The 15,308-nt window shown below is 40.1% G+C and overlaps 1 protein-coding gene across 1 annotated transcript in view; it reads right to left on the bottom strand.

The window, feature by feature from the left end:
- The window catches only part of LOC135513471 (calcium-binding protein 7-like), a 35,817-nt gene extending 20,870 nt beyond the window's left edge, over positions 1 to 14,947 (bottom strand). Inside the window, exon 1 of the mRNA XM_064936347.1 lies at positions 14,785 to 14,947. Coding sequence (XP_064792419.1) covers positions 14,785 to 14,947 — 163 coding nt within the window. The remainder of the gene's footprint in view (positions 1 to 14,784) is intronic.
- Between the last annotated feature and the right edge of the window lie 361 nt (positions 14,948 to 15,308).

Here is a 15,308-nt window from a genome sequence, read left to right as displayed (position 1 = left end):
TATTTGAAATAAATAAATAAATACATATATAAGTATGTGTAAAAAAAATCCAAATGAAATAAATAAAAATAAGATTATGTATAATATAGCATGCACTCTTCAAGGGGAACTTGGTAAATCATAATCCTGCCGATGTCATTTAGTTTTATGGCCACATGACACACAACTCACAGTCCTCACAGCTCTCTAATGAATCTCATATGAATATGATCAGCGATTAAATGAGGGGGACCTTAATATCGGAAACAGAATGAAAAAGATTCCTGTTCAAAACGATCATGAGGAAGCACACTAGTTATAAGGACATTTCCACCCGTTTCAAATATAACTGTGACTCACATATTACCATGAAGAGGACTATATAGATAAAGACTACTCTAAAGTGGTTTTTACAAAGTTGTTTAGGGTGTATCTGCACAATACAACCTGAGGCAATAGCAGGCACATGGTTAAAAACTGGACAAAACAGAGGTTACAGTACAGACTTTAGGGCATGGAGACGATTTAAGATGCATTATAAACTGGGTGGTTCAAGCACTGAATGCTGATTGGCTGACAACACATTCATTTATACTGCTCTAATTACATTGGTAACCATTTTATAATAGCAATAAGGTAGCTCGGGGGTTTGTGGTATATGGTCAATATACCACTAATAAGACCTCAGCAATGCATCATACATAAGAACAGCCCTTAGCCGTGGTATAATGGTCCTATACCAAACCCCCTTAGGCCTTATTGCTTAATTAGCACTCCCTAACGACATGGATCAAGTGAATAAGCATTGATACTCTTGGCCTAGTTCAGATACTGTTTCCTTGGTGCCGCAGCTTTTCTGTATCGGTTTGACCTTCTTTAAACTGGCCCGTGTTTGTTCCCTTTTCTTTCATTTCTTCCTGCTCGGTTCGGTGAGCTTCGTAGTGGCTTCCTCTCTCTGGGAGTGTGTGCCGCCATTGAAGACATAATAAAAAAATATATTTGTACCGAGTGGCATTTCCTTTGATGTAAGAAGCTGCTTCAAACATGCCGTTATGTACAGTCCCCTAGGGGCTTGATGGAGTGGAGATCTGGAGAAATTCCTTTAGAGTTTAACCTTACAAGAGAAAGGTGTTCCGGGCTTCTTTTCCCTACATTACTGTAAATCAATAGGACTAAAATAGAAAGCCATAAACAGTGTATCGTTACAGCTCACAAGTCACTATTTGATCATATACAAAGTACTTGGGAACCAAACAGTTGACGTAAGTTACTTTGGGATAGCAACAACATTCACATGAGACTCAAAGGAAACTTCATATCTGAACATTTTCTGTGGACCTGGATTGATCTTACATTAGGGTGATTTTGGATCGCAATTCAGATAATGCTAAGTCACACTCTCAGTAACAGTAGCAGGATCGGACTAAACGAGAAACATCCTGCCGAATAAGCCAACTGGAATACCTTGATCAAAGGTTTATGGTCAATCCCATACACTTCATAAACATTTTAGAGAACAAATAATGAAACGGTTGAACAATCTTCATCCCCTGAATATAACTTTGTCATTATCAGCTGCAGTGGCTTTGTGAGAGCTTAGGAAAGTGGTGTGGAGAGGAAATACCCACTCCTAGAATCCTGGGTTCCTCATCACACACACACACACACACACACACACACACACACACACACACACACACACACACACACACACACACACACACACACACACACACACACACACACACACACACACACACACACACACACACACACACACACACACTCCTTTAATCCTGGGCTCCTATCCATGCTTCAGAGCCTGAGAACTTCTCCAGTCAGTCAGAGCCTGTGTGTGTGTGTGTGTGCGTGAGTGCGTGTGTGTGTATGTGTGCGTGCATGAGTGTGATGTACTCCTCCAGTCAAGCTCTCATCTGCCAGGACGACTCCCTCACATCAGTAATTGCTGCAGACCAACCATGTATTTATGTAAGGCCCCTAAAAATCAATACTTCCAACCAAAACACCTCTTCACTGTGTTTGTGTGTTTGTGTGCTTTTGCGTGTGTGTGCCTGACTGTGTGTGTGCGTGCGTGCGTGCGTGCGTGTTTGTGTGGGTGAGGATGTGCAGGTATGTGCCTGTGCTCATTCCTGCACGTGTGGATGCGTGTGACTCTGCTGACTATTTTTAAACAGCTACAGTATGACATCCTTAACCCATCGTCTGCTCTAAAGGAGCCTACTTGTGTGCCCCAAATATTCAAACAATGGACAAATTTTAAAAGGATTCTTGATTATGGTGATATTATTTATCAAAGTGCAGCTGATGCTACTCTTAAAACTTTGGATGCCATCTACCATAGTGCCCCTCGTTTTGTTACAGGTGATAGTTTTGATCCTCATCACTAAATCCTGTATCAAAAAGTTCACTGGACTTTGCTAAAGATCCATAGATTTCTACATTACTCTCATTTTGATCACACGGCCCTACTTCATGAACTTCTGTCTTATCTAACTTTGCTGTTGAAGTATAGACACCTAAGTTGCTTAACCCGTTCACAGGATTGGTTAAGTCTCCTGAGGGGTGCACTGGTCTAAGGCACTGCATCGCAATGCTAGAGGCCTCACTAAGACCCTGGTTCAAGTCCAGGCTTCATCACAACCGGCCGTGATTGGGAGTCCCATAGGGCGGCGCACAATTGGCCCAGCATCGTCCGAGTTATTTGTGGAAGAATGTAGTTGTTTTTCTGGGTGAGATGTGAGGTTTTATATGTATGTATGTATGTATGTATGTATGTATGTATGTATGTATGTATGTATGTATGTATGTATGTATGTATGTATGTATGTATGTATGTATGTATGTATGTATGTATGTATGTATGTATGTATATATATATATATATATATATATATATATATATATATATATATATATATATATATGAATATGATGGTAACACCAAAATACTAGAAAATATAAAGGCATCAACAACATTGCATTCACTCTGCATTACTGGCCTGTATGACAGAGTGAAAACAGGGAAGCTTGTTTAAAAAAATATCCACTCCAAATCAAGCATTCTGTTTACAACAAGGCTGTTAAGTAATACTGAAGACAACGTGGCAAAGACATTAACTTTTTGGCCTAAAAGAAAAACTGCAGGTTTGAGTCAAATGCAATACAACACAACACAAAGTGAAAGCCTTGTGTATTGTGGTGGCAGCATCATGTTATGGGTATGCTTGTCACCGGCAGGGACTGGGAAGTTTGTTGGGATCAAAAGAAATATGAAAAGACCAAAGCCCATGTAAAAATTGAGAGGAAAACCTGCCTCCGTCTGACAGTTATTTTTCAGCGATACATTTACAAAAATGCTTGCAGTATGTCAAAGCCACACCAGAATGTCTTTCCAATATGTGTTGAGTGTTCCTGGGTGGTCTAGTGTCAGTCCTACTTAAAAATTGCTTGAAAATCAGAGACAAAGTTTGAATATTGCTGTCCATCACTGATACCTAACCAAATTTACTGAGCTTGACGAATTTTGACAAAAAACAATGGAGTGAATTGTGCAAAGTTGGTAGAATATTATTCCAAATGATTCACAGCTGTAATGGCTGTCAAGTTCTTCCACTAAGTCTTAACTACTGTGTGTGAAGACATGCAATCAAGACATCATCAGTTTTTTGGGGGGGGGTTCTTCTATAACATTATTTTACTTTGAATATGTGGAGTTGGTTGTGTAGATCCTTAGATAAAAACATCTAAATGAATACTTTAATTTAATTTTAAGGCAGCAAAATGTGAAGACCGTGCAAGAGGTGTGTACACTTTCACCTGGCACTGTATATTACCACTCAACAACTGTGTTAAAAAGAGGGCTAAAGTGGACAAGACATCAATAAAGCATAGAGTTCCTTCATCTATAAGAATAATGAATGCAGCCGCTCCAGTGTATAGCTGGCTGTAAGATGGATCTCTGTGTTAGTGTTCATCCTATTTCTGTGGAATATACTGAGTCATTGATCTAACTCTTCTATTCTCAATTTCCACTCCCTCTTCAAAGCTGTGTGCTCAAATAATCTCTCCAGAAACCAAACTGAGTCTCTCTATATCCTTCAGGCTAAAACCATGAGAACACCCAAAAAGGTCAAATGCAAAAATCAAATGTTCTGCTACGCATATAAACAAAGCTGTCCAAAAAGTTTATCCTAAAAGTATTCAAACTATTTACAAAACATCCATTATGTTCATACCACACTGATCTTACAATGGGCAACAACAGGGTGAGATATTGATAACTGCACAACAGTGAATATATTTTCATAATATAAAATAAATATACTGTATATGCTTCTATATATCCAGTGAAGATCAAATTACTTTTCATTAAACTGAGACACAATACCATCCCTTTAGGGTGGTTTCTTTCATTTGACTGAAAAACGTTCAACCTCCACAACTCATCACAGTTCATTTCACAGGCAATAAAGTATACACAGTCCATCTCTGCAATCGATCAAAGGGGAAATAAATGATTTAACCCTACCTTATCTGACAGAAACTAGCTAGCAGCTCTATGAAATTCAGAGGCATTACTTTATCTGGCCCACATTATATTCTATCATAAAAGTTGAACAAGGGAAGTACAGACCAGTGTCAATCTTGAGTGTGGTGTCAGGTTTTAGAAAGAGCACTCCATTAACAGATCCTAAAGTATATTGATGACAATAACATTTTGTATGACCTTCAGTCCGGTTTTAGACAATCCTATTCTACTGACACCTGTTTACAATACTTGGTTAGTCCTCAACTGGCAGCTTCATTAAATAGTACCTACAAAACACCAGTCTCAATGTCAACAGTGAAGAGGCGACTCCGGGATGCTGACCTTTTAGGCAGAGTTGCAAAGACAAAGCGATATCTCAGACTGGCCAATAAAAATAAAAGATTAAGTTGGGCAAAATAACACAGACACTGGACAGAGGAACTCTGCCGAGAAGGCCAGCATCCCGGAGTTGCCTCTTAACTGTTGACATTGAGACGTGTTTTGTGGGTACTATTTAATGAAGCTGCCAGTTGAGGACTTGTGAGGAGTCTGTTTCTCAAACTAGACAATCTAATATACTTGTCCTCTTGCTCAGTTGTGCACCGGGGCCTCCTACTCCTCTTTCTATTCTGGTTAGAGGCAGTTTGTGCTGTTCTGCGAAGGGAGTAGTACACAGCACTGTACGAGATCTTCAGTTTCTTGGGGATTTCTCACATGGAATAGCTTTCATTTCTCAGAACAAGAATAGACTGACGAGTTTCAGAAAAAAGTTATTTGTTTATGGCCATTTTGAGCCTGTAATCTATCTCACAAATGCCGATGCTCCAGATACTCAACTCGTCTAAAGAAGTTCAGTTTTATTGCTTCTTTAATCAGACAAAAGTTTTCCACTGTGCTAACATAATTGCAGGAGGGTTTTCTAATGATCAATTAGCCTTTTAAAATTATACACTTGGATTAGCTAACACAACGTGCCATTGGAACACAGGAGTGATGGTTGCTGATAATGGGCCTCTGTACGCCTATGTAGATATTCCATCAAAATCATCTGTTTCCAGCTACAATAGTCATTTACAACATTAACAATGTACACACTGTATTTCTGATCAATTTTATGTTATTTTAATATAGACAAAATGTTTTTCTTTCAAAAACAAGGACATTTCTAGTGACCCCAAACTTCTGAACGGTAGTGTGTATCTGACATGTTATAGGTGTCAAATATTTTTAAGCCGTTTTGTTTCAAAGACTACCAAGATTTGTTTAAGACTACCAAGAAGCACACTGTGTTACCCCGGTTTAGCCCACTGCAGTAAAAGGTTAACATTTATTTAGGCAATGTGGAGTCCCACTCTAATTCTTTGTTACCCCATATTGTATGGAAATAAACTATTAACATATTATAGGCCCACAGGTGAAATACAATATGCAAGGACAAGAATACAATATGTTTTTTATTATGAGAAGTAAAGCCTTGTTGGTGGTCTAAAGAGATGCTGGCTAGATTATCAACAATCAGGAGTAACAAGTTCTTCTCTTTGAGTACAGTACAGTATGAGTATTTGGTCATCCTGCACCCAGAGAACCTGAAAATCAGCCAACACATCTTTGCCATGAAGATTGGTCACTGTCACGTGTTGTCCTCATCACCATGGCAACATGTGTTTCCAACGGACGGTTGGTGTTTGACCCCTTGAAAGTACACCCCCACAACGCCCACAAATTCTGCACAGGCAAACATAATGTGCATCATTTCTGTCTTAGCCTACTGAGCATATCACGGATTCTTTAAATATCTTCATTTGTATTCACTCAAGTATTTCCACAGAAATGGAAAGCAAGCCATCACCTTGAGGCTATGAGATGTCAATGTTTCCTCTGCATCTTGAAGGGGAGCAACAGACATATCTAAATAGCCTTGCAGGCTGTCAGTGTCATTATTAATACACTGCTGTTATTTAAAACCTCTTAAGCTGACAGTCCCCGAAATCGGGCACTAGAATTACTTTTAAAAATAGATATATTTTTACGTAAACATTTTATACATTGGCAAGAAAAAGTATGCGATCTTCATCTTCAATGTTATCTTCATCTAAGTCACAACAATAGACGAACACAGTCTGCTTAAATTAATAATACACAAACAGTTATGCATTTTCAGGTTTTTATTCAACACACCTTGAAAACATTCACAGTGCAGGGTGCAAAAAGTATGTGAACCCTTGGATTTAATAACTGGTTGACCCTCCTTTGGCAGCAATAACCTCAACGTTTTCTGTATATGTGGATCAGACCTGCACAACGGTCAGGAGGAATTTTGGACCCTTCCTCTTTACAAAACTGTTTCAGTTCAGCAATATTCCTGGAATGTCTGATGTGAACCACTCTTGAGGTCATGCCACAGCATCTCAATCGGGTTGAGGTCAGGACTCTGACTGGGCCACTCCAGAAGGCATATTTTCTTCTGTTGAAGCCATTTTGTTGTTGATGTACTTCCGTGTTTTGGGTCATCGTCCTGTTGCATCACCCAACTTCTGTTGAGCTTCAATTCGCGGACAGATAGCCTCACATTCTCCTGGAAAATGTCTTGATACATTTGGGAATTCATTTTTCTGTCGATGATAGCAAGCTGTCCAGGCCCTGAGGCAGCAAGCAGCCCCAAACTATGATGCTTCCTCCACCATACTTTACAGTTGGGATGCAGTTTTGATGTTGGTGTGCTGTGCCTTTTTTTCTCCACACATAATGTTGTGTGTTCCTTCCAAACAACTCAACCTTAGTTTAATCTGTCCACAGAATATTTTGCCAGTAGCGCTGTGGAACATCCAGGTGCTCTTTTGTGAACTTCAGAAGTGCAGCAATGTTTTTTTGGACAGCAGTGGCTTCTTCCGTGGTATCCTCCCATGAATGCCATTCTTTTTAGTGTTTTACGTATCGTAGACTCGTCAACAGAGATGTGAGCATGTTCCAGAGATTTCTGTAAGACTAGTTGACACTCTTGGATTCTTCTTAACCTCATTGAGCATTCTGTGATGTGCTCTTGCAGTCATCTTTGCAGGACGACCACCCCTAGGGAGAGTAGCAACAGTGCTGAACTTTCTCAATTCATAGATAATTTGTCTTACCGTGGACTGATGGACATCAAGGCTTTTAGTGATATTTTTGTAACCCTTTCCAGCTTTATGTAAGTATTCTGAGATCAATTTAGTTTGAGGCATGGTTCATCAGGCAAAACTTCTTGTCAATAGCAAACTCAAGGGCTTCCCGGGTGGTGCATTAGTCTAAGGCACTGCATCACAGTGACCGGGAGGCCCATGGGGCAGCGCACAATTGGCCCAGCATCGTCCGGGTTAGGAAGGGTTTGGCCGGCAGGGATATCCTTGTCTCACTTGCTACTCCTGTGGTGGGCTGGGTGCAGTGCATGCTGACCAGGTTGTCAGGTGTACAGTGTTTCATCCAACACATTGGTGCGGCTTGGTTGTGCATTGGGTCAAGAAGCAGCACGGCTTGGTTGGGTTGTGTTTTGGAGGATGCATGGCTCTCAACCTTCGCCTCTCCCTAGTCTGTATGGGAGTTGCAGCAATGAGACAAGACTGTAACTACTACCAATTGGATACCACGAAATTGGGGTCAAATAAAAATAGAAAACTCAAATTTTGTGAATGTTTTTTACATTGCAGGGCAGCTCACACCAACATCTCCAATCTTGTCTCATTGATTCGACTCCAGGTTAGCTGACTCCTCCAATTAGCATTTGTGAAGTCATAAGCCTAGGGGTTCACATACTTTTTCCAACCTACACTGTGAATGTTTAAATGATGTATTCAATATAGACAAGAAACATACAATAATATGTTCGTTATTAGTTTAAGCACACTGTGTTTGCCTATTGTTGTGACAGATGAAGATCAGATGCAATTTTATGACCAATTTTTGCAGATATTCAGGTAATTCCAAAGGGTTCACATACTTTTTCTTGCCATTGTAAGTCAGAAGACAGACATCCAGACCTTCCTATGACAATAAGTAAAGAAGTCATTTGTGTGTAAGTCAATCATTTGTTTTATGTCAGAGGCAGACACATTGCTTAACATAGCCCTTCTCCCCTTGTCTGTTAAAATGGCCCAAATGTTGATTTACACTACCGTTCAGAAGTTTGGGGTCACTTAGAAATGTCCTTGTTTTTGAAAGAAAATCATTTTTTTGTCCATTAAAATAACAACAAATTTATCAGAAATACAGTGTAGACATCGTTACTGTTGTAAATTACTATTGTAGCTGGAAACGTCTGATTTCTAATGAAATATCTACATAGGCGTACAGAGGCCCATTATCAGCAACCATCACTCCTGTGTTCCAATGGCACGTTATGTTAGCTAATCCAACTTTATAATTTTAAAAGGGTAATTGATCATTCGACAACTCTTTTTCAATTATGTTCTATAAGACTGCTGAACAATTAATCAAACGGCCACCGGACTATTACATTGACCTTGTTTGTTTTGTACACTGCTGCTACTCGCTGTTTATTATCTATGCATAGTCACTTCACCCCTACCTACATGTACAAACAATGTCTAACCTGTACCCATGCACACTGACTCAGTACCCCCCGTTTGTAGCCTTGTTATTGTTATGTTTTTGTGTTACTTTTCATTATTTTTTACTTTAGTTTATTTGGTAAATATTTTCTTAACTCTTGAACTGCACTGTTGGATAAGGGCAAGTAAGTTAGCATTTCACGGTAAGGTCTACACTTGTTGTATTCAGCGCATGTGGCAAATAAAGTTTGATTTGATTTGAAACAAGCCTAAACATTTCACAGACAGGTGTTGATTTTTTAAATTGTCTTTAATGTATTGGCAAAAGATGAGCACAGAGGAGATTCCAGGACTGCCCTATCAGGTGTCAGAACGTCTTTAGGACTCCTCCTTCTCGCCTCTGTGTGTAATGATGTAACACAGTGACTTGTAGTCGATGTTGCCGACCACGTCAATTGGAGTCACAGAGAAAGTCTGATCCACCTGAGGATTTCATCAGGAGAGGACAGTGGGGTTAGGCAACTCATTGGGAACGGATCCCAAAAAAATGTGCACAGATATTGATTATACTGTCCATGTAGGACTGCGCTACTGATCACTCTAGAAATTTGTCAACTGTGTGATTTGTAAAATGTATTCTTCTTGTTAAGGAGGTAAGAAGGAGTTAGACATTACCAACCTCATCTGCTGTGAATTTGATTTGACTTGATTTGAAACCCAGATTTGTCCATCGGACTGCCAGATGGTGAAGCGTGATTCATAATTCGTGAGAATGCGTTTCCACTGCTCAAGAGTCGAATGGTGGCGAGCTTTACACCACTCCAGCCGACACTTGCCATTGCGCATGGTGATCTTAGGCTTGTGTGTGACTGCTCGGCCATGGAAACCCATTTCCTGAAGCTCTTGACAAACAGTTCTTGTGCTGACATTGCTTCATTGAGGCAGTTTGGAACTCGGTAGTGAGGACAGACAAGTTTTACACACTACGCACTTTAGCACTTGGCAGTCCCATTCTGTGAGCTTGTGTGAAACTAGTCAAGGATCATATCACCTCCACCTTACCTGTCACCCTAGACCCACTGCAATTTGCATACCACCCCAATAGGTCCACAGATGATGCAATCGCCATCACACTGCACACTGCCCTATCCCATCTAGAGGAATAGCTATGTAAGAATGCTGTTCATTGACTACAGCTCAGCATTCAACACCATAGTACCCTCCAAGCTCATTATTAAGCCCACCCTGTGTGATTGGGTCCTGGACTTCCTGACAGGCCGCCCCCAGGTGGTGAAGGTAGGAAACAACATCTCCACTTCGCTGATCCTCAACACTGGGGCCCCACAAGGGTGCGTGCTCAGCACCCTCCTGTACTCTCTGTTCAACCATGACTGCGTGGCCATGAATGCCTCCAACTCGATCATCAAGTTTGCAGATGACAAAACAGTAGTAGGCCTGATCACCAACAATGATGAGACAGCCTATAAGGAGGAGGTGAGGGCACTCGGGAGTGTGGTGTCAGGAAAACAACCTCCCACTCAATGTCAACAAAACAAAGAAGATGATCGTGGAATTCAGGAAACAGCAGAGGGAGCACCCCTCTATCCACATCGACTGGACAGCAGTGGAGAAGGTGAAAAGTTTTACGTTCCTCGGCATACACATAATGGACGAACTGAAATGGTCCACCCACACAGTCAGTGTGGTAAAGAAAGCGCAACAGCGCCTCTTCAACCTCAGGAGGCTGAACAAATTTGGTTTGTCACCTAAAACCCTCACAAACGTTTACAGATGCACAATTGAGAGCATCCTGTATCACCCCCTTGTACGGCAACTGCACCGCCCACAACCGCAGGGCTCTCCAGAGGGTGGTGCCGTCTGCACAAAGCATCACTGGGGGAAAACTACAGCACCCGAAGTCACAGGAAGGCCAAAAAGATCATCAAGGACAACAACCACCCGATCCACTCCCTGTTCACCCCGCTACCATCTAGAAGGTGGGGTCAGTACAGGTGCATCAAAGCTGGGACTGAGAGACTGAGAAATAGCTTCTATCTCAAGGTCATCAGACTGTTAAACAGCCATCATTAGTACATAGATGCTGCTGCCTACATACAGACTTGAAATCATTGGCCATTCTAACAAATCACTAGTAATTTTATTAATGCCACTTTAATAAGGATGTTTACATATATGGCATTATTCATCCCATATGTATATACTGTATTTTATACCGTCTATTGAATCTTACCTATGCCGCTCTGTCATTGCTCATCCATATATTTATATGTACATATTCTTATTCCATCCCTTTACTTAGATTTGTGTGTATTCGGTAGTTGTTGTGAAATTGTTCGATTCCTTGTTAGATATTACTGCACGGTCGGAACGTGAAGCACAAGCATTTCGCTGCACTCATATTAACATCTACTAACCATGTGTATGTGACCAATAAAACTTGATTTGATTTGTGGCCTACTACTTCGCAGTTGAGCCGTTATTACTCCGAGACGTTTCCACTTCACAATAACAGTACTAACAGTTGACCGGGGCAGCTCTAGCAGGCCAGAAATTTCATGAACTGACATATTGGAAAGGTGGCATCCTATGACGGTGCCATGTTGAAAGTCACTGAGCTCTTTAGTGAGGCCATTCTACTGCCAATATTTGTCTATGGAGATTGTGTGGCTGTGTGCTTGATTTTATACACCTGTCAGCAACTAAGGGGTGTCCACATACTTTTGTATAGATAGGGTATCTGAAGATAATAGAAATCTGTTTTTGAAGAGGGTCCATCCTCATTCCTCCCCAATAGTGTAGGAGGAAATGATGAGAACACATCCCCTTAATCCTGGTCTTGTTGTACACACACACTTCAGCCTTCAGAGCAACACAAATTATGGCTTTTGACAACCCTCTCAGGCGCTGGGAGAACGATGCTGTTTGCCATATCCCCCTGAGTGTCCAATCTGAAAATTGAAAATCAAGTTCTTGGCTATGTGTGTCAATAGTAATTGCCCTGGACGTCCCCTATCACATACCAATGTGCAATTTGGCCGGCTGAAGTCAAAGCTCCCTGCCTCCCTAATCTGCTGGCTGATGCTGATGATTTTAACATCTCCGACGACCAAAGACAATTCCCGATCCTCATCTTAAGAGACTCTACCTAGCAGAGACCTTATCGAGAGCATAGTACATACAGTATACATACAGTGTTTCAGTGGTATTAGACGTGAGAAATAACTGAAAGGTCTGTGCATTGGCTCCCCTTTAAAGCTTGAGTAATGAGATTTCAAATCATTCAAAATAAGCACATATTGTGAATGATAATTGTGATTCCCACAGCTATTGAACAGGATGCATTAAAACCATTTAAAAAAAACACAATGGAGATAATATACGACTGGAAACGATAGGACACTATGAAAAATCTGGGAAACAGGGCCTGGTATTCATAGCTGACTTTGAAAAGGCTTTTGATAAAGTATGACTGAAATATAATTTTGAAGAATCTCTGGGTTAAAGTGATGTATAGTAATGGCTATTTCTCAGAAAGTTTCAAGAGGAGTAAAACAAGGCTGTCCACTCTCGGCATATCTACTATATATTTTCGCTATCGATATGTTAGCTATTAAAATTAGATCCAACAATAATATCAAGGGGCTAGAAATCCAGGGTTTAAAAACAAAGGTGTCATTGTACGCTGATGATTCATGTTTTCTTTTAAAATCACAATATGGATCCCTCCAAAGCCTCATAGAGGATCAACTAAATGTTTTTTAATTACAAACAAATTACGATAATATTACATATTGGATCACAAAAAAACTCAACTTTAACATTACCTTGTAGTTAATCAATAAAATGGCTTGACGGGGATGTGGACATACTCTGTATTCATATCCGGAAAGAAGGAAATGATCTCACTACAATATATTTTAATAGAAGGTGTGGAAAAACAGATACGATCTTACTATCATGGAAAGGAACATTTGTGTAAAAATCACCCTGATTAACTCTTTAGTCATATCTCAGTTAACCTATTTGCTTATGGCCTTGTCAACACCAAGCAATTTTATTTTTTACAATAAGTGGGCCTATTTATATAATGAATATGAATTCAGAGGGCAGAAATGATGAAATATTAAACCATTAGACCTCTAAAAGCTTCAGTCATAAAAATGTTATACTTAAATCCGAACTGGTTCACTAGCAGATTAGTAAGAATGTCTCACCCCATGTTCAAGAATGGCCTTTTCCCCTTTATTCAGATTACAACCACTCACTTTCAGTTATTTAAAAAATAAATAATCTCCAAAATATCTATTGTTTTAAACAAGTCATAGAAAGTTTGTTGCAATTTCAGTTTAATTGACCAGAAAAAAACAGAACAAACAATACAACAAATATTATGGTTAATAAACACAAAACTAAAAAGGGGTGGTAGGTAGCCTAGTGGTTGGAGCGTTGGGCCAGTAACCCGAAAGGTTGCTAGATCGAATCCCTGAGCTGACAAGGTGAAAAATCTGTTGTTCTACCGCTAAACATGGCAGTTCACCAACTGTTCTTAGGCTGTCATTGTAAATAAGCATTTGTTCTTAACAGACTTGCCTAGTGAAAATATACTGATGAAAAATTATATTTATTTTAAGTATAATTTTTGTCAATTAAATCATAAATAGCAGTGGTGGAGTAATGTCACGCATGCATCTAAGAAAAAATATATGGAAATCTCTGCTCTACCCAAAATCACAACCAACTAATTGCAGCATTAGCGCAAAAAATAGAAAAGGCAAGTGGAAGGGGCAAGTGGAAGGGGCAGACAAGTAAGGAACAAGTAAGGAACTGCAAAGACCAGTTTAAGGACAAAAAATGGACAGATGTGCAATATAGATTGCAATATAGTTATAGGGATTTTCGATGTACCTTTTCGATGTACCTATTCCATGGTTTATGAACTGATATACAAAACGATTCAAAACAGTATGTTTTTTACTTTCAATTCTATATATTTTTTAAATCAACCAATAGAATGTTATATAAAGTGCATTCGGAAAGTATTCAGACCCTTTGACTTTTTCCAAATTTTGTTAGGTTACAACCTCAATCGACACACAATACCACATAATGACAAAGATCAAATCCCAGAGCTGACAAGGTAAAAATCTGTCTTTCTGCCCCTGAGCAAGGCAGTTAACCCACTGTTCCCCGGTCGGCGAAGACGTGGGTGTCGAATAAGGCAGCGCCCCGCACCTCTCTAATTCAGAGGGGTTGGGTTAAATGTGGAAGACACATTTCAGTTGAAGGCATTCCGTTTACAACTGACTAGGTATCCCCCTTTCCCTTTCCCAAAAACAGGTTTTTAGACATTTTTGCAAATGTTGAAGAAAAAAAAAACGGAAATAACTCATATACATACGTTTTCAGACTCTTTACTCAATACTTTGATGAAGCACCTTTGGCATCGATTACAGTTTAGAGTCTTAGGCAGAACACCACAAGCTTGGCACACCTGTATTTGGGAAGTTTCTCTCAATCTTGTTTCTCATGGTCTGACAGTCTTTAGGTGTCTTTTGGCAAAGTCCAAACGGGCTGCCATGGTCCTTTTACTGTGGAGTGTCTTTCGTCTGGCCACTCTACCATAAATACCTGTTTGGTGGAGTGCTGCAGAGATGGTTGTCCTTCTGGAAAGTTCTCCCATCTCCACAGAGGAACTCTGGAGCTCTGTCAGAGTGACTATCGGGTTCTTGGTCACATCCCGATTGCTCAGTTTAGCCAGGCGGCCAGGTCCAGGAAGAGTCTTGGTGGTCCCAAACTTCTCCCATTTAAGAATGATGGAGGCCACTGTCTTCTTGAGAATATTCAATGCTACAGACATTTTCTCGTACCCTTTCGCAAATCTGTGCCTCGTCGCAATCCTTTCTCGGAGCTCTACAGACAAATCTTTTCAACCTCATGTCTTGGTTTTTGCTCTGACATGCACTGTCAACTGTGCGACTTTATACAGACAGGTGCGTGCCTTTCCAAATCATGTCCAATTAATTGAATTTATCAAAGGTGGACTCCAATAAAGTTGTAGAAACATCTCAAGGATGATCAATGAAAACAGGGTGCACCTGAGCTCAATTTCGATTCTCATAGCAAAGGGTCTGAATACCTATGTAGTAAATAAATTATTTCTGTTTTTTATAACTAATATATTTGCAACAATTTCAAAAATTCTGTTTTCGCTTTGTCAT

Source organism: Oncorhynchus masou, chromosome 25 (assembly GCF_036934945.1).
Source record: "Oncorhynchus masou masou isolate Uvic2021 chromosome 25, UVic_Omas_1.1, whole genome shotgun sequence".
Lineage (NCBI taxonomy): Eukaryota > Metazoa > Chordata > Actinopteri > Salmoniformes > Salmonidae > Oncorhynchus > Oncorhynchus masou.
The sequence above is the reverse complement of the archived record's forward strand: the minus strand, read 5'-3'. Positions and strand labels throughout refer to the sequence as shown.